The following is a 19,545-nucleotide window of genomic DNA, read 5'->3' on the forward strand; positions in this document are numbered from 1 at the left end:
GTACCCGAAGGCCGGATTAGGGCACAGAGGTAGAATTATTAGGAAGAGGTATCAAAATCATCTAATCTAACCGCCTCATTTTATAGGTGAGGAAACCGAAGCCTAGAGAGAAGAAACTCAGCAAGATACCTGGCACATAGTAGGTGCTTAATAAATAGTTATTGATTATTGGGAAAAAAAGAAAAGATGACTTGCCCTAGGTGATACAGGTAGAAAGTAGCAGAAGTAGCTGAATCAAGATTTGAACCCGGGTTCTCCGACTCCATATATAGAATTCTTTCAGCTCTACTGATACACAGAATTATGTGCTAAGTAAGAGCCCTGGATTTCAAGTGAGAGAAACTTCATTTCAATCCCATTGTCCCTACTCCATATCTCTGTGACCCTGGGCAAGTCACGGTCTTTCTTTGGGTCTCAGTTTCTCCTTTTGTTCAGATAAGCAGGTTTGACGAGATGATCTCCGAGGTCCCTTCTAGCCCCAAAGAAGTAGACAATTACAAAACAAAGTGCTGGGTGAGGTCCAGGTTACTGACTTATGGGACCAGGTGAGGCTTTCAGAAGAGCTGGTTTTTTTGAAAGGTGCAGATAATAGTCCATTTTGCCTGGAGTAGAGAATGCATGGAGGGAAGGAATATTCCTATTTGATCTCTTTCCATTTCCACACCTTCATGCTGGATTTGCCTTGTCCTCAGGATTTTCTTTGCAGCTGCGACGTCCATTTTTGTTATGTTATGAATGTGATCTCATTGGGGGTTGGGGGTGGGGGAGGATGTGGGTTTCCACAATGTTTCTGTTCAACAACTTTTGTAACAGATGAGGTTGTGTTGGTTGCTATAAACACTGTGTATCCTACGCCTATCGCCCCGTCCCCACAGGCTTCATGTGGCCTGCGCCAGGAGAGAACTGAAGAATCATTACTCTGTGCTAGGCACTAGGTCAGTGCTGGGGATACAGTGCAAATGGCAAGCAGCCACCATCCTAAAGAAGCTTACATTCTACGGGCACTAGGTGACACAGTGGATCCGGGGCCAGGAAGACCTAAGTTCAAATCCAGCCTCAGACACTTAGTAGCTGGGCAAGTCACTTAACCTCTGTTTGCCTCAGTTTCCTCAGTTGTAAAATGGGGATAATTATAGCACCTTCCTCCCAGGGTTGTTGTGCAGATGAAATAATATTTGTAAAGTGCTTACGTAGTGCCTGGCACATGATAGGTGCTTTATAAGCATTAGGTATTATTATTACGGTTATTTTTATTGTTGTTGTTATTGGAGAGGGTGGTGAACAAAACATATACAGACGAGTAGATACCAAATAGCCTCCAATTCATAAGTGGATCTGTGATCTCACCAATTTGGAAATTCCCTCCTGTGATGCAGATTGCAGCCCATCCATGCCTTCCCATCCTATGTGACTCTTGTTCATATCCTTCCAAAAGCTCACCCCAAGAGGTCCCCCCCATTGTGTTGGAGGCCCTCTTTACTTTCTTCTGACATCAGGAGCACACCAGTGGCAAGCTTTGGCTGGCTACCTGTCATCCCTTGCCCTCATCACATGACCAGCACACCTTCTCTTCCTATTCTAAATCCCATGATGACATCATTTACTACTGTTTTCCTTCTGAGTTCTTCACAGTTGTATAATGGCACAAAGTGGAAGAGTTGCTTTAATTTGCATTTCTCTAATTATTAGTGATTTGGGGCATTTTTCCCCATATGGCTGTTGATAGCTTGGATTTCTTCTTTTGAAAACTGCCTGTTCATATCCTTTGACCATTTTTCAATTGGGAAATGGGCAATAGATGCTGTTCATCCACTTGGTCTTTCCTGTGTAGATGGATAAGTGATTTTGACTTATGGGACCAGGTGAGTGATTTGGGTGATTGTGGCTCTTTTGAGTGATTATGGCTCTCTCCTGAAAAGTTCTGAGGTTTGATGAGATCATCACAATGTCATCCAATGACAGAAGCCTCTGGACCTCCCCATTCACATGGAAGCCCTTTTCAACAAGGACTCTGCTATATCTCCAGTATACTGGCCATTAATCTTGACCAATTTACATCTGCAATTTTATGCTTCACCTGATGTTGTCAGAGCAGGGTTTTTTTCTACTGTTACATCTCCCAAAGAATCCCGAATGGTCCTGATGGGAGATGCTTTTTTGTAAAAGAGTTTATAAGACAGCATTTTGTTTAATCTACACAATCAGATGCTTTTTGGAATCAAGCAACATTAAGCACAAAGAGATCTCCTATTCTCGATATCTTTTTGTCAGTGGTGAGATGATAAAGTTGTGGTCCATTATTGAATATTTATTGTGAAAACCTACTTGTTTCCTCCTGATACTCTTACTGAGGATGCCCTCGATTTGTGTATAGATGACCCTCAATAATTTTATATAGCTAGGAGAGTCATCATTGATAATCTCTTGGTTACCTTTATAGGTATTAATAAATTCCAAGATTCCCCCTCCCCCAACCCATCTTCTGTATGATTAGCTCATATCTGGCTTAGAAACACACGGAGAATTCCATGGAATATAACATGCATTTAAGAAAGATCTCCTTCAGATGCTTTGTAAAGTGGTCACTCAGTGTCTTCACAGTTGTGTCACCTCTAGGACCAATCTTTTCTAAATACAATGGGTTCAAACTAGCTTATTTTCCCATCTTTATTGTTTTCAATACCATTTCTACCCCACCTTGCTTCCATAAGCATATCCAGGACTGTGATGTTAAAATTCAAGTGCGGTCATTCCCTTGTCACAGGATCATAGATTTAGAGCCCCCCAAAATCTTAAAGGCCATCTAGTATGGCCCTTTCATTTTGCAGAGGAGGGAAGTGGGATATTTGTGCAAGTTGTAACTTACCTGAAGTCGTGTGACTTGTGAATGTCTGAGTCAGGGTTTGACCTAGGCTGAATGTCCAGTCCCCCGTCCACCGCATCATGTTCCACCTCCTTCATAGAGACAACATGGAGACAGCGACAGTTTGTTATAATAAGTTTGCAGATCTTTTCCATTTTTCTTTTGCTTTGATTGTTGTTCTTTTTTTAAAAAAATGTTTATTTTTTTGTTATATTTGAGTTCCAAGCTGTTTCCCTCCCTTCTTCCAACTCTGCACTAGAGAAGGCCAACATTTCATACACATGCACATGTGCACACACACACACACACAAAACTTATGTTTATATATGTGTGTATATATATACATATATACACATGTGATACCGTACAACGCATAGTTCTATTATCAGTTCTTTCTCTGGAGGTGGAGAGCATCTTCTTTCATAGATACTTTGTAACCGATTTGGATGTTTATAGAACTCACAATAGTTTAGTTATTCACATTCGCTCCTCAAACAGCGTCGCTGTTACTGCGTACAGCGTTCTCTTGGTTCTGCTCCTTTGCTCTTCATTATTTTATACGAGTCTTTCCGCGTTTTCCTAAGATCAGCCCGCTCGTCATTTCTCACATCACAGTAGTATCCATCACAACATGCACCGTAACTTGTTCAGCTATTTCCCGACGGATGGGCGCCCCTTCAGTTTCCAGTTTTTTGCCGCTGCAATCAGAGCTTCTATAAACACTTTAGAACGCGTAGGTTCTTTTCCTTGTTCCCTGATCAGCTTGGGAAACAGACCTGATAGTGGCGTTGCTGGGTCAAAGGGCATACGTCGTTTTGTGACTCTCGGGGCATAATTCCAGGTTGCTTTCCAGAATGGTTGGATTAAGTCGTAGCTCCACCAACAATGTATTAGTGTCCCAAGTTTTTCACATCCCCTCCAACATTTATCATTTTCTACTTCTGTCATTTTAGCCAATCTGGTAAGTGAGACGGTATCTCAAAGTTGTTTTAATGTGCATTTCTCTAATCAATAATGATTTAGAGCTTTTTTTCATGTAACTATATATAGCTTTCGTTTCTTCCTCCAAAAACTGCTTGTTCATATCCTTTGATATTTGTCAAATGACTCATATTCCTACAAATTTGGCAAAGTTCTCTACGTATTTGAGATAAGAGGGCAGTTTACCATTTTTTTAAATTTTCATCCATAAAATCGATGAAACAAAGGTAAATGAATCCGAAGTATATTCAAAGTAAGTACAAAGAGATTTCAGGAGGGAGAGGGGTAATAGCTGGAGAGAAAGGGCAGGACCTGAGTCGTATTTGCAGGAAGCCGGGGATTCTATGAGGCAAACAGAAAAAAGGGCAGAATGCTGGTTTCAGAATAAAACTGAACTTGGAAGGGCAGCAGGGAGAGCAATGGGGCAGGGTGGGGGATAGATGTTCTGGGCTGCTTCAAACAGCATTGATTTTGCTGGGACGTATCCTCCGTTCCAGTAGGTGATTGGCCGTCAGACTGAAAGAGAGAAGCTGCTAAGAAGGGTGGCCAAGCGGGTCGAAACTCTTTGGATCTAGGGGTTTGGAAAAAGGTCTCACGCTCAGAGGAAAGCCAGGAACTGTTTTGATTGCTGTAATCTGATACTGTACACATCCTACTGACTCTCAGGGAGCTGCAGTGAGTCACCAGAACAACAAAATGGACAATCTTAGCTGAGTGGTTTAAGTACTGGACTCAGAATCAGGAAGACTTGAATTCAAATTCTGCCTTTGACACTGGTGATAATGGGCAAGTCACTTAGCCTTTCTGGTCCTTAGTCTCATCCTGCGCTAAGTGATGGAACTGTAATGGCAAAAGGCAGTCCCTGCTCTCAAGGAGCTCAGTCTAATAGTGGAGACAACATGCAAACAGCTGTGTATAAACAATAGATATGAGATAAATGGGAAATAATCAGCAGAAAAGCACAAAAATTAAGAGCGATCAGGAAAAGCTTGCTGTCGAAGATGGGATTTTATTTGGGACTTGAAGGAAACCAGGGAAGTTAGGAGGCAGAGATGAGGAGGGAGAGCATTCCATGCATGGGGGATGGCCAGTGGAAATGTGTCCAGGCAAGAGAGAGGCTCATTGTGTACAACAGCCAGCAAAGAGACTGGTTATGACTGGATTGCAGAGTACGTGTGTGTGTGGTGTGTGTGTATATGTATGTATGTGTGTGTAGGTGTGTGTGTTTGGAGGGTGGGGTCTTGTATAAGAAGACTGTAATGGGATCAGGGTGGGGGATTAAATTATGAAGGACTTTGAATGCTAAATAGGGAATTTTTTATTTGATCTTGGGAGTCATAGGGAGCTACAGGAGTTTATTAAGGAAATATTTGACAAAGTAAGACCTCTGCTTTAGGAAGATAACTTTGGCAGTTTGAGTGGAGGATAGATTAGAGTGAGGCATAGGCTATTGCCCTAGTCCAGGCATGAGGTGATGAGGGCCTGCTCCAGGGTGGTAATGGTGCCACAGGAGAGAAGGGGTCAAGATGTTACATCAGTAAAATACATAGCCCTTGGCCACAGATTGCATGTGGAGGGTGACAGCAAGAGGAATTGAGAATGACACCTAGGATGCAAGATGGTGGTACCCTCAATAATAAGAAGGAAGTTTGGAAGAGGGGTGGTCTCAGGGGAAAGATACTGAGTTCAGTTTTAAACATGTTGAGTTTAAGGTGCCTATGGGACATCCAGTTTGAGATATTTAATGGGCAGTTGGAGATACGGACATCAGCAAAGAGTAAAGGCTAGATCAGTAGCTATGAGAATCATTATTGTCCTCATCTGTAAAATGGGACTAACCATATCTATAGTTCCTTCATCACAGGATTATTGTAAGGCTCAAATGAGATGGCATGCCAAACACTATATTAAATCAGATTTGGAGCTGAGGGTGGCCCCAGCAGCCATCTCATCCCACCCCTTTATTTTACAGTGAGAATATTCTGACTCGGGGTGCAAAGTGGTATGGCCTGGTTTCATATTCAAGCCCTCTGACTCCAGGTTTGTTGCTGTCTAGTCATTTCAATCATGTCTGACTCTTCATGACCCCATTTGGAATTCTCTTGGCAAAGATACTGGAGTGGTTTGCCATTTCTTTCTCCAGTTAATTTTACAGATGGGAAAACTGAGGCAAAAAGGGTTAAGTGACTTGCCCAAGGTCATACAGCTAGTAAGTGCCTGGCTAGATTTGAACTCAGAAAGATGAGTCTTTCTGACTCTAACCACTGTACCACATAAATGACCTGACTCTAGATCCAGTGCTTCTCTATTAAGTGCCTGCTATATACAAAGCATTGTATTTGGTGCTAAGAAACATGAGATAAGACCCAGGCCTTCCCACTGGCCTGGGAGTTAGAAGCCCTGGATTCTCAGCTTTGGCTCCGACCCAGGCTGTCTGGGGACAGAGCTCGGACAAATCATTTCACTTTCTTGTGCTGTAAATTGGAGATCATGCTGCCCTCACAGGGCTGTCCATGGCACGTTAGGTATAATGTGCTATATAAATGTAAGGTATTGTGGTAATTGATGGGGGTTAATAGCCTCCCCACAACCACCAAATAAAATACTGATCTTGCCATGTTACTCCCTTTCTCAAAAATTTTCAGTAGCTCTCTATTGTCCCTAGGATAGAAATGATTCTTCAGCCTGGAGGTTAAGGTCATCCACAATGTAATTCTCACCTACTGTTCTTATTTTGTATTATCCCCTTCACTCACTCTCTGTTCTAATCAAATATGAAATTCCACCACCAAGGGTGCCTTTACATAGGGAATACCTCGTGTCTAGTATTCAGTCCTTACCTGCTCCTCGTAGGAGGTGTAGTCTCTTCAAAGCACAAATAGCACCTTTCCTGCTTCTTGGGTTATTTTCCTCTTGAATCACTTAGTATAGCTTTGTATCTAATCATTGGTATTCACATTGTATCTTTCGCTAGAATGTAGCCTGTCCAGGACAGAGCCTGTTTCATTCTTTTGTCTTTCATCAATTTAGAGTGGGCATTCTTAACCTTTTTTGTGTGATGGATCCTTGAGCAGGCTAGCCAAGCCTTTGGAGTTCTTGGAATAGTAATTTTTAGAAGCAGAAAAAAATAGGATTGTGGAGGAAACTAGTTTTTTATTCAAATAAATGTGTGCTTCTTTCCCCATCTAAGTTCATGGGTCCCTTGAAATCCACTCACGGACCCCAGGTTAAGAGCCTCTCATCTAGAGTTAAAAGCCTCCTAGTCTAACATCTCATTTTCCACTTAAGAAAACTGAGGCACTCACTTACCTAAGATCACACAGATGATGAGAGTCAGAGGCAGAATTTGAACCCAAGTCTTCTGACTCCAGAATCAGTGTGTTCTCCATTATACTTCACTGCCTTCCTCATCTTTGAATCCCCTCTCTCTAGGCACTGTGCCTGGGACAAAGTGAGTGCTTCATAAATATTTGTTGAGTTCAATGAAATTATCTGGATGAAGGAGAATATGGATCACCAAATGGCAGCGAGTCAAGCTGCTGTCCTCATATTGTTAGTTTTAAGTTTGGAAAGTCTGTGGACCAGAGAGTGAAAATGCATCCCAGACCGTGTGTCTGGTTCTGAGAGCAGGCAGAGGGTCAGGCAGCTGTCATGGTAAAGGAGCAGACATGTACCATGGGCCAGGTCCCTGCCCCTATCCTGAACCAGCCTGTTGTCTTGACCCACGGTTTGTAAGTGGCTCCTCCTGTGGGGGAACAGATGACCATGTCTCTTCCCATTTATTTTTATGGCCACAAATGGCAAAGACTGAGTGTCTCTTCTCTCCTCCCTCACTTATTCCTGAGCAGCTGGAATGCTCTGCCCTGGTTCTGTCCACGCCTTGCCTAGTGAATCAGGACAGTGGAATTTCAACCCTCCTTGTGCCACTTGCCACTCGGGCCTTCATTAAAGAAATAGTTGCGCACAAAAGGTGATGAGAGTGTGGGGTCATTATCAGATGGTCCATGTGCTCCACTGGTACCTCAAGACGTCACAAGAAACCAAGGAAACCCAACCCTCTCCACCTAGTCCATTGGGTGCAGGCAGCTAGGTATCACAGTGGATAGAGTATTGAGCCTGAAGTCAGGAAGATCCAGGTTCAAATGTGACCTTAGACACTTACTAGCTGTGTGACTCCGGGCACGTTACTGAACCTCTGTTTCCCTGAGTTTCCTCATCTGAAATTGGGATCATAATAGCACCTACCTCACAGGGATGTTGTGAGAATAATATGAGATCTTGATAAAACACTTAGCACAGTGCCTGGCACATAGTAGACACTTAATAAATGCCCATCCCTTCCCCTCTCCTCCCACTCCCTACAGTGAGGCCATGAGAGCCCATACAAGAGCATGGACAAGAACCTCATAGATATGGCTGGTTCAGGTTCAGTCTGAATTGTTGGGGGAGCACGGACCTATTTGGGTTTGAATAAATATTAAGGCTTACAGCTGGATTCAATTCCAATGTGTACAAAATGGGGTTAAAAGATCTGATAAAGATCTGGGGGTTTTAGTGGACCACTAACTTCTTGGGTTAGCAGTGTGATCTGGCAGCTGAGAAACTGACCACAGTGCGATAGCATCATGCGATCCATGGTAATGAAGCTTGGCAGCAGTTGAAGATGGTGGCCGAAGGAGGTCTGAGCGGACCTCTGTGGACTCTGCTCCTCTTCCTGACTGGCCTTTGGGAGAGCATCACTGCCTCTTCTTTGATCTCCTTGAGTGGCGCTCCCACTGCCATCACCACGTCCACTCCGCTAATCAGGTTTATAATGCGCTTTCCTGTGAACTGCCCAATGAGAGAGGGAGGGTGCTGGCATCTTTCGAGATGGGGAAGCCCCGAGAGAGAGCAGGCATTGGCTCATTTTACAAATGAAGAAACAGAGCGTTTGACTTGCAAAAGAAAGAAAGAAGAAATAATGGAAAAAAGAAAAAATGAATCAAAGAATGAACGAGAGGAAGGAAAAAAGAATGAATAAGAGGAAGGAAGAGAGAATGAATGAATCAAAGAAAGAGAATGAAAGAAAGGAAGGGTGGAAGAAAGAATCAAAGAAAGAATGAAAGGAAGGAAAGAAGGGAGAAAAAAGAAAGAAGGGAAGGAAGGAAGAACGAAATCTCACTGCATGACATTTTGTCAGGATTCCAATCGATGGATCTATCCATCAAGTATTAAGCACCAGCTCCATGCCAGGCACAGTGCTAGGTGCAGAAGCCATACAAATGCACAAAATGAAACAATCCCTGCTTGCCTTCAGGGAGGTTACATTCTAATGAGAGAGATGAGAAGCGCATAGGTGCACATAAATATAAAGTTGATAAAATGTCTACAAAGTTAATTAAGGTCATAAATGATGGGTAGGCTGCTGGGTTGTACAGTGGATAGAGCCCTGGACCTGGACCTGTAGTCAATCCAGCCTCAGACCTTTACTAGCTTGTGACTCTTGGGAAGTCATTTCAACCCTGCTTGTCTTGGTTTCCTCATCTGTAAAACACAGATAATCATAGCACCTACCTTCTTAGGGTTGTTGTGAGTTTGAGAGGGAGAAAGGTAGCTGTTGGGGGTCATGGGACTAAATCAGGAAATACTCCATGGGGAAGGTGATTCTAAGCATCTTAAAGGACAAGGCTGATGTTAGGAAGGAGTGCACTCCAGGTGTGGGGAATTGAATTGCTAATGAGTTTATGAAATTATGAAATGGGGCAGGCATGCTCCTTCTCTCCAGGAAAGACCAGGATGCAGGTGGAAGCTTTAATAAAGCATGGATGTAGGGGCAAAGGGCACAGAAGATACAGAAACAAATGGGTCCAAAGGGAGAAGAGATACAGACGCAGATTTCTGGGGACCGGGATGGGATGGTGGAGGCAGACCGTGTGGGTAAGAGAACGGTTATTGGGAAAGTCACTTAAATAATCAGGGACTGGATGGATATTGGGGGCACTGGAGGAGCAGGGACCCTTAGGAGCATGAAAAAGTGATGGAGGTGAACATAGGGGCAAGAGAGCAGGATTTTGAAGTCTCATTTTTAGAGGGTATGATTGGGAGCAGACTAATTCAGATCCTTGACACTTGGGGTAAGTTCACTGACATATCCAAGTCATTTCGAAGCTGTCAGTAAAATTTTAAAGTTATATCCACATTATCTCCAAGTTTTCAGGACCATTAGGTGTTCTGCTGGTATTACTGCAGATGTTTGGAACTTATCTAAGATTTAAAATCACAGGACCAAAAGGCCCTAACCACAAAGCTTAGAAGGCTTCCCCTGATTTAGTACATATTTTCAGGACATGATATTTGGTTAATATGATACAGTTTGCAAATGTGACTACTAGGTTCCCCTTTGCCATCTTACTTCCTACTCTACTATTTATACTGGCTACCTGGACACTTACTTACTGTCCTGACTAGACATCAGTTGGGGCCAGGGAGTTGGTCATCAAGAGGACCAGAACAAATTACAGTTTTAACACAGCGATGGCCAGTGGCATCAGGGGTCATCGAGAGGCCAGTTTGGCAGGATCTCTTCCTCTCACAAGTACAAGGTTTAAGTCAGCCAGGGAGCATTAAAGTGTCTACTATGTGCCAACTTCTGTGTTAGTTGCGGGAGAAACAAAGACAAAAACAAAAAAGTCTCTGTCCTCAAGGAGTTTAAATGCCTAACACATAGTAGGTACTTAATAAATGTTTATTGATCGATCATTGAATGAGGGAGTGAGTGTGTACATATAAAATAAGAATGTACATAAAATACAAGAGGAAGAGGAAAGGAAAGGAAGGAAGACATTTTGGAGGCATATATGTACAGATATAGCAATATCTATATACCTATGGCTGAGTCTGAAGATTAAGGGATTTTGGAAGCAGAAGTAGGGAGGAAGTGCATTCCAGGCCTTCGAGATGGTCAGAGCACAGGCTTGGAGTGAGAAATGGAAAGATGACCAATTTGGCTGGACTGACCATAAAGTGGAATAAAAGAGTAGTGTACAGTGAGGCTGGAAAGGTGCGATGAGGCCAGGTTATGAAGGGCTTTGCATTTAAGTAAACAGGGGGTATATTTTATCTTAGATGCTGTAGAGAGCTACAGGAATTTGTTGAGTAGAGAAGTAACAAGGTAAGTCTTGTGCATTGGGAAAATCACTTTGGCAGCTGTGTGGAGGATGGCTTGTAGTGGGGAGACACTTGTGGCAGGGACTCCAATTAGGTCATTGCAGTAGTCAAAGTGTGAGCTGATGAGAGCAGCACCAGAGTAGTGGCAGTAACAGAGGAAAGAAGAGGGTATATTCAAGAGATATTACAACGGTAGGCTTGATTGGACTTAAGTACATATTGGATATGAGGAGTGAGAAAGAGAGAGAAGACCTGAGGATGACATTTTTGTTTGGTTGACCTTAGGTGACTGGGAGGGTGGTGGTGTCCCCTACAGTAATAGGAAAGTTCTTGTTTGTCCTTCATTTTGAAGAGGACCATGACATCAGGAAGGTCATGCCATGACTTGCAAGTGAATTGGATGTAATTTAAGTGAATTTAATTTAATTTAAAGGCTATGCAAAGTTACCAGCTTCACTCTCTCCTCTGGAGCTATCTGGGTCCCCTGGCAAGATACAGACCAGGATGAGATGACTGGACATGGCCCCCAATGTAGTGGGAGACCTTGGCCTTTTTAAGCTAGGGCCATTCCGAGTTTTCACTTTGAATGAGGCAATGCCCTTTCAGTGATTAAGGCTAGGTAAGAAATGAGCCAAAGAATGGCCCCTTTTACCTAGTTAAAAAATTCAGTCTGGGAGAGGAAGATCCTCAGGGTTTCTGGCCAAAACAGAAACAATTAAATTACATTAGGAAAGTAAGGTAGAGGAGAGGGCTGGAGTGGGAAAGCTAATGAGCTTATTTTATTTCATTCCAATCCTGAAACTGAACCTGAACCTCCAGACTGGCCAGAATCATGCCCCGCCTGCAACATTTGGAAATGAGGGAGAGTTCTTTTTAAGCATGGGGAACTGCCCATGTGAAAGAGTCGTAGTTGGCAGCCACCTAGCTGTTAATACAGTTTTGCTGGACCCAACTAGGTAGCAGTATGCCTGGAGATGTGACCAGATATTATGGAGGTAAAATTGACATCTCTTGGCAACAGGTTAGATGAGGGGTCTTGGGGAAAGGAACAGTTGAACATAACTCCAAAGTTCCAAGTATGGGTGACTGGGAGAGTAGATTGCCTTTAATGAAATTAGGGAGATTTGGAAGAGGTAGGGGGGAATGAGTTAAATTTCAGACTTGTTAAATTGGAAATGCTTATGGGGCATTGGAGTGGGGATGTTTGAGATAGATAAATATATTTATGAAGCTCAAGGATTGTCACATACATTTTGCTTTTACAACTTTCAAATCATCAGTTTTGCTGCAGGGAGAATTCCGCCCACACATTTTCTGCCTTAATTGGTCAGGGCCCAGCACCTGGAGTTCATTTAGCAGACTAGCCTGGGGTTGTCCATGAATCACATCATCTAATGGGTAGTGTCATTCAGTGAAAATAAAACATATATTAAGCTCTTACTATGTATTAGGTTTAGGAAACAAAAAGACAAAAAATTAAATATTCCCTGTCCTCAAAGAGCTTACATTCTACTGTGCAGAAAATAGTATATAGACAAATAAGTAAAATCTGAATGATGAAGGAAAAACATTTGGTAAGTGCTTATTCTGTGCTGAGCCCCTGGTCTGATGGGGGAGACCACACATAGTGAAGGTTTCAGTGGCAAATCAGATGTAAAAATTTTATGGTTTGTAGGGTAGAGAGGCATCTTCTTTTTTTTAAAACTACTTAATTTTTAGTTTTAGTTTACAATATTCAGTTCCTCAAGTTTTTGAGTTTCAAATTTTCTCCCCCTCCAGCCCTTCCCCGCTGCCCACCTAAGATGGCATGCAATCTGATATAGGTTCTACATATACCTTCACACTAAACATACTTTCACAATAGTCAAGTTGTAAAGAAGAACTGTAACCAATGGAATGAACCACGAGGAAGAAGAAACAAAACAGAAACAAACAACAAACAAACAAACAAAAGAGAGCAAATAGTTTGTTTCAATCTGCATCCCGACTCTGTAACTCTTTCTCTGGATGTGAATCGCTTTTTCCATCATGAGTCTTTTGGAGCTGTCTTAGAACCCTGCATTGCTGAGAACAGCCAAGTCTACCAAAGTCATCAGAGATGCTGTGTGTCTTTAATCGTGTACAATGTTCTGCTGGTCCTGCTCCCCTCACTCAGTATCAGATCATATAAGTCTTTCCAGGTTATTATGAAGTCCGTCTGCTCCTCAGGCATCTTCTTTAATGTCATTTCCACCAATAAAACTGAATCCATTTCTGGACCATGGACAGAGCCAAGGCCCAGGTCCTCTTTTCTTTGTCTTCAGTAGTTTTGGCTGCCGAGGAGGGCAAGGCTTCAGCACCTAGAGAAGCAGTGAAGGAACTAAGAGATTGATAAGACTCCATCCTACCTATGATTTATTGATAGATACTTTAAAGTGCACATCTGTCTTCGCAGGAATAAAATAATCATAGAGTTAAGAAGATATTATAAGACTGAGTCCTTCTTTTAGTTTAAGTTGATAAGTTCCTCTTTTCTTTAGCTCCTTGAAATAAGTTGCTTTTTCCAGCAGCTGCAGAAGTTCTACTATTCAATCCATGTGTATTACAAAAGTAGCATTCCTAGACACAAATGTCCAGATGCAGAATAAGATTTCTACAGCAGCCTCACTTTGAGATGCAGAATGTTAGATGGAGATCCTAATCCGATAGAATAATAGATTTAAGAGTTACATGGAAACTCCCCATTATGCTTCCCACACACCCATACCCTGGGATTTGGCAATAGCAACAAATTTGTATGTAAAAAGGCCAAGAAAGTGGACTGGTTAAGGGACCTGCCCTGTCCAAATGAATTATGTTCAAAGCTAGTTTCTTAAGATCGTTGCCGCTTTCCATGACTTGTAAATTTCTCTTTTAAAAAATACATTCAAAGCTAGTTTCTTAAGATTACTGCCACGTTCCATGACTTATAAGTTCCTTTAAAAAAACTATAAAAATTAGCTGCTAGCCATTCATTTGTCTCTGACTAACGAGAAACCAATAGACCTGATTTGATTGCGGTTGCTAACTTTGGAAATAAATCGTTATACTAGGGGAAAAAAGAAAGAGAAAAAAAAGGAAGTGACCACAATGTTGGGCTGCATTAGGAGGGGCAGAGTTTCTAGGAATGATGAACAAGGTGTTGGTTACTTCCTTCGGACTCTGCCTGGGCCAGGCCCTGTTTGGAGGATTGTGTTCCATTCTGGTTACCACATGTAACAAAGGACTTGGATAAGTTGGATAGTGACCAGAAGAGGGTGACAAGGGAGATGAAGGCCTCAAGTTCATATCATAGGAGGATTGGTTGGAAGAGATGGGGGCATTTATCCAAGAGAGGAGGAGATTTATCAGAGGATATTGGACCATGGGACCATAAGTTAGAATTGGAAGGGAAAGTCAGAAGCCATCTAGTATAGCTGCCATCTTGTTTTACAGGCGAGGAAATGGGTAGGGTAAATGATTTGTCCAAGGTCACATAACTAGTAAGTGTCAGAAGTGGGCTATGAATGGAGGTCTTTGATACCAGAGCCATAATGGTGCCACAAAGCTTCCGTATGAGTGCAGCCTTCAAGTGTTTGAAGGGCTGTTATGTGGAGGAGAGATTTACTGGCTCTGTTTGGCAGAACCAAGGGCAGCACCAGGCCCAGTGGAGCTCAGGGAAAACTTGCCAACAGTGAGAGCTTGCCAAGAGTGCAATGGGCTGCTTGGAGAGGTGAGTGGGGCTTCCAGTTCACTGGAGGTCCTCAGGCAGAGAGGATGCAAGATCACAGGTTGGGTATTGTTGGAAGAAGACCCTTTTCCAAGTATGGGTAGGACCAAATGGGCTCTGAGGTCTCTTCCAGCTCAAAAATGCTATGAATCCGTTAGTATTTCTCCTTATATCACCAAATGAACCTCCTCTTCCACATCCCCCTCTCTCTGGGGGAAAATTTGGTGGGATAACCCAGAAAATAATCCACCCCTCCCAAGATGTTGTCCTTGCCTATAACACAAGTGCCACTTACTTCCTTTTCCCCTCCTGACTCTGCTGAGAAGCTCTTGGGCTAAATTTGTTTAAATTCAGTGCCCTGCCCTAAGTAAGAGTCTCTTGTCCTGGGTGCTTATGCATGTCTCCTCTCTTACAGAAAACTCCGGGTCTCTTCTACTTGCACTAAACACCACCAGCACCTGCTTGAGGAAGCCCTTCCATCAGAGTGCCCCGCTGGAGACCAAGGATGGAGAGGTCGCTGGCTTCTTGTTGTCACCACTATCTGGCTGTGCTGCTCATCCTCCCATCCCTGATCCTCGCTCAGTATGAGAACTGGCCCTACTACCCTGAGTACTTTCAGCAGCCCCAACCTGAGTACCAGCAGCCTGAGCGTCCAGCAGATGTTCCCAAGATCCAACTGCGTCTGGCTGGACAGAAGAGGAAACACAATGAGGGCCGAGTAGAGTTGTACTACGACGGGGTGTGGGGCACTGTGTGTGATGATGACTTCTCCATCCATGCTGCCCATGTGGTCTGTCGTGAGCTGGGTTATGTGGAAGCCATATCCTGGGCACCCAGTTCCTCCTATGGCAAAGGAGAAGGTAAAACTCAGTGCCCTATACCCTGGTTTGTTGGTGGTGAGGTAGGACCCAGGAACTGGGAACCTAGGTGCTGTTCATCTTGTTAAGGCTTGTAGGATAGATGCCATAGTACATAAAATGAATTCATGAATGGATGGATGGATGAATGAAAAAGCATTTAATGGATATATAGTGTTGATTGTCAGAGCTGGGAAGTAACCTTAGAACTGAGAGTGTCACACCTGGAGGGGAACCTTAGAATAGAGAATATCAGGTTTGGGGGGAGGGGAATCTTAGAACAGAGAATGTCAGATCTGGGAGAGACTTTAGAATACGTATTATCAAAGCAAGGAAAGTTATTAAGACTGCACCATAGACTCCTACAGCTAAAAGGGACTTTAGAAATAAACATATTCATCTCATTTTACATATAAGGAAACTGAGGCCCAGAGAATAGAAAGGTCTTGCTCAAAGGCACAAGGCTAGGATAGGTCAAAGGCTGGGGTTGAACCTGCATCTTCCTAATGATAAGCCTGGCCCTCTATCCATTCCGCCACATTGCTTTTCCTTTGGAACCCTTAACTGAGGACTGCAACCAACCAGTATGTGCATTCTAAATGCCTTTCTATAGAGTCAGAGTCTGGGGATGCCCAGGTTGAAGCACAGCATGGCCACGCCTAGGTGGTGGTGAGTCTGCCATGACAATACAGGACTATTGAAGAGGTGCCCAGATATACCAGTGACATTGACACTAGGGGATGTGGCACAGACTAGCCTGGGTGTGTAAGAAGGTATACCATGGGTGCAGATTTGGTCCAAGTGGGCTTGAGAGAGACAGGGTACAAGAATCAGAGTGAAGAAATGCCAGGAGTTTGTGCAAGAGAATTAATGTTATAAACAGAGTTTGTAGTGCCAGGCTGGGGTCATTCAGTCATGGATCAAGAGCTGGAAGAAACCTTAGAGGCCATCAAGAGTAGCCCTCTCAACTTAGATGAGGAAACTAAGATGCCGGGATGATAATTGACTTGCCCAGGGTCACATGGCTAGTTGGTATCTAAATAGGGATTTGAATCTGGATATCTCTAAAGCCATTTATATTTCAGAGTGAGACCCCTACCCTCCATCCAATTAGCTTTGTGCATGGGAAAGAAACCCCTTTCTCCCTTCTTTCTACCCTCTCTGTCACTCCCAAGTGGCTAATTCTACATTTTCTCCCCTGGGGAGTTTGTAGGGGATTGTAGGAAGGAGATGACCCTTTGCCTTTCTGTTAAGAGATGGCACCAAGCAGAAAGGGGTCACTAGTATTGGTTAGAGATTGTGCATAGAGACTGGACCTGTGATTTCAGTAATACAGGGTACTCCCAGATGAAGGAAATCCCTCTACCAATGCAAGTTAGCACATCTGCAGTTTAGTCTTAGGGAATAACTGACTGATTTTGTAATTGCCCAAAGTCATGTAATCAGTATGTATCAGGAGCAAAACTTGAACCCAAGACTTCCTGGCTATGAGAATAGCTCTCTATTCACTATGACAGCTTGCATATAATAAGAACTTAATAGATGTTTACCTACAGATTTATTTACTGCCTCTCAGAGGCTGCCAGGGTATGAAAAAAGAGACAAGGGACTTGAGTTCAAATCCCAGCACTAACACTGAGCTGTTTAATCTCAGGAAAATAATTTCCTTCTTCTTCTTGAACAGCAAAAGGTGGGCCTAGCTACCCTCCGAGTTCCCTTCCAGTTCTAAGTCAGCGCTCCTACATCCCTCTCCTTCTTTACCCACTGAGGGTCCCAAATGGAAATCGTGTTGCTACCAAACAGCAGTTTGCTGTGGAAACAGCTGTGGGCTAAAGAAGAGTGTTTCAAAGGGCCTCCCTCTTGAACCAGACAGGATGGAGAAACCAGCTGGGAAATTTCAACTCCGGGTTTACAATAAGGTCTTTGTTTTTTACGTTTAAGGACCAACCTCACTCGTGTTGAGTACTGAAGAAGCCGTGATGGGCAGACATGTTTCAGCAGGACCAGGGCTCGGAGAGCTAATGGGCTGGGGGCTGGGGATGGGGGCAGAAGAATGGTCTCACCTCAAGCCTGTGTTGCTTCCTTGCAGGCAACCAGTGAGCAATTATTAAGCACCTACTCCACGCCAGGAACTGGGAATACAAAAACTGAGAAATTAAATCACCCCTGCCTTTGAGGGGCTGACATCCTGTTGGTTCTATCACAGCCCCTAACTTTGAACAATGGGTGTTCTTTCCCTGTGCTTTCCAAACCCTATGGGGATGGAGCAAGAGCAATCCCACAGAGGGGGAAGACTAGAAAGAGAGCTCTTCATGCCCATCCTCGTTCTTTTGCAAGTGAGGAACCTGAGGGTGATGACATCTAGACTACCCTGACTTGCTAAAAAACATTGGCCATACAGCCCCTACTCGAAGACCTCCAACGATGGCAACTCTGTCCCTGCTGGGTCAGCCTGGTCTGTTGCTGGACAGTGCTTATTCTGAGAAAGGTCTTTCTTCTATAGAGTCAAAATCCGCCTCTGAGAGGCTTCTGCCTATTTCACAACAAGCCAACCTTCTTCCCTCTAGGGTCAAGAAAACAAGTCTGATCCCTCTTGCACTATTAGTCAACCCCATGAATAGTTGGAGGCCACTAACTGTCTTGTTCCCAGTAGGCCTTTTTTCAAAGCTCAGCATCTCCATTTCCTTTCATGGATTCTGGTTTGGTGGGGTCTCCAGACATCTCATCACCCTTGCTTGCCCTCCAATTCATCAATGTTCTTCCTAAATGTGGTTCCAAGAGCTTAATGCAGTTCTCCATATGTGGACTGCCAGAGCAGAGGATGATGGGACTTTTGCCTCTCTTGTTGTCTCCCAGAGTTGACTGGAGAAAGGCAATAGAGCTGAGCTTTTACATTTTTTTAATAGTAGGGGTTGGAGTAAAATGGCTTTATGTCAGTGGTTTTCAACATTTTCCAGCATAAAAACCCCCTTTAAATGTCCAAAGAATTGCAGCTCCTTCCATAGCTTGCTTGAGTCATTGATGTAGAGTTAGAAGTGATATTAGAGGCCATTTAATCCATCCCGTCATAGAGGAAGAAACAGAGGTCCAGGGTGGTCATGTAACTCGATCTGGGTCATGCATCCAAGGCAGAGTGGTCTCCTGAAAACCCGGAGGGAGGAGAGTATTAAGGAGGGAGAGAGTGATCAGCAATGTCAAAGACTGCGGGTCAAGGGGAGGTCAAGGAGAATGAGGATTGAGGAAAGGTCATTAGTGACTGGAGAGGGTAGTTTCAGTGGAATAAGGTTAGAAGCCAGATTGTAAGGGGTTAAAAACTGAGTGAGAAGAGATAAAGTGGAGACCCTGATTCTAGGCATCCTTTTCATTGAATTTAGCTACAAAGGGCAGAAGACAGGATAATAGTGGGGATAGAAGGACCATGTAAGAGTCTTTTCAGGATGGGGGAGACATGAGCAAGTCTATAGGCAGTGGAAAGGAGCCAGTAACCAGGGAGAGATGGAAAATAGTTGAAAGAGTGGGGATGATGAGGGAGGGGCAATATGCCAGAGGAGACCGAATGGAATGGGGTCACTTGAACAAGTAGAGGGGTTGGCCTTGGTCAAGAGTAAGACCACTTTGTCATGGGACACAGATGTAAAGGAGGGGATGGTGGCAGAAGCACCTGAATGATAGGAGATAAGGAAGAGGGGAGAAGAGGAAGCTCATGGTGAATGGCCTCAATTTTTTTCTGTAAAATATAAAGCAGGGTCTCTGCTGAAAGAGTGGAAGGAGGGGAAGCCATGGGAGGTTTGGAAGAGTCGTTGTGGAGAGCGGAAGAGTGAGTTGATGAGGGAGGTATCGCAGGATTGCCTAGCAGCAGGGAGGGCCCAGTTGAGGCTGTTTAACATAAATCTGTTGTGGACCCAGTCAGAACAGCTGCGTATGTGTGTAGAAGCGAAGGTGGTGAATTGTGGGAATGATCCAAGACTGGG

At 43.7% G+C, this 19,545-nt stretch overlaps 1 protein-coding gene across 2 annotated transcripts in view; it reads left to right on the forward strand.

The window, feature by feature from the left end:
* LOXL2 (lysyl oxidase like 2) overlaps positions 1 to 19,545 on the forward strand; it is a 163,247-nt gene that overhangs the window by 11,961 nt on the left and 131,741 nt on the right. For both annotated transcript variants that reach the window (XM_036752881.1, XM_036752882.1), the window contains exon 2: positions 15,133 to 15,577. In XM_036752881.1, coding sequence (XP_036608776.1) covers positions 15,223 to 15,577 — 355 coding nt within the window. In that variant the 5' untranslated portion in view covers positions 15,133 to 15,222. The remainder of the gene's footprint in view (positions 1 to 15,132; positions 15,578 to 19,545) is intronic.

This window comes from Trichosurus vulpecula, chromosome 3 (assembly GCF_011100635.1).
Source record: "Trichosurus vulpecula isolate mTriVul1 chromosome 3, mTriVul1.pri, whole genome shotgun sequence".
Taxonomy (NCBI): Eukaryota; Metazoa; Chordata; class Mammalia; order Diprotodontia; family Phalangeridae; genus Trichosurus; species Trichosurus vulpecula.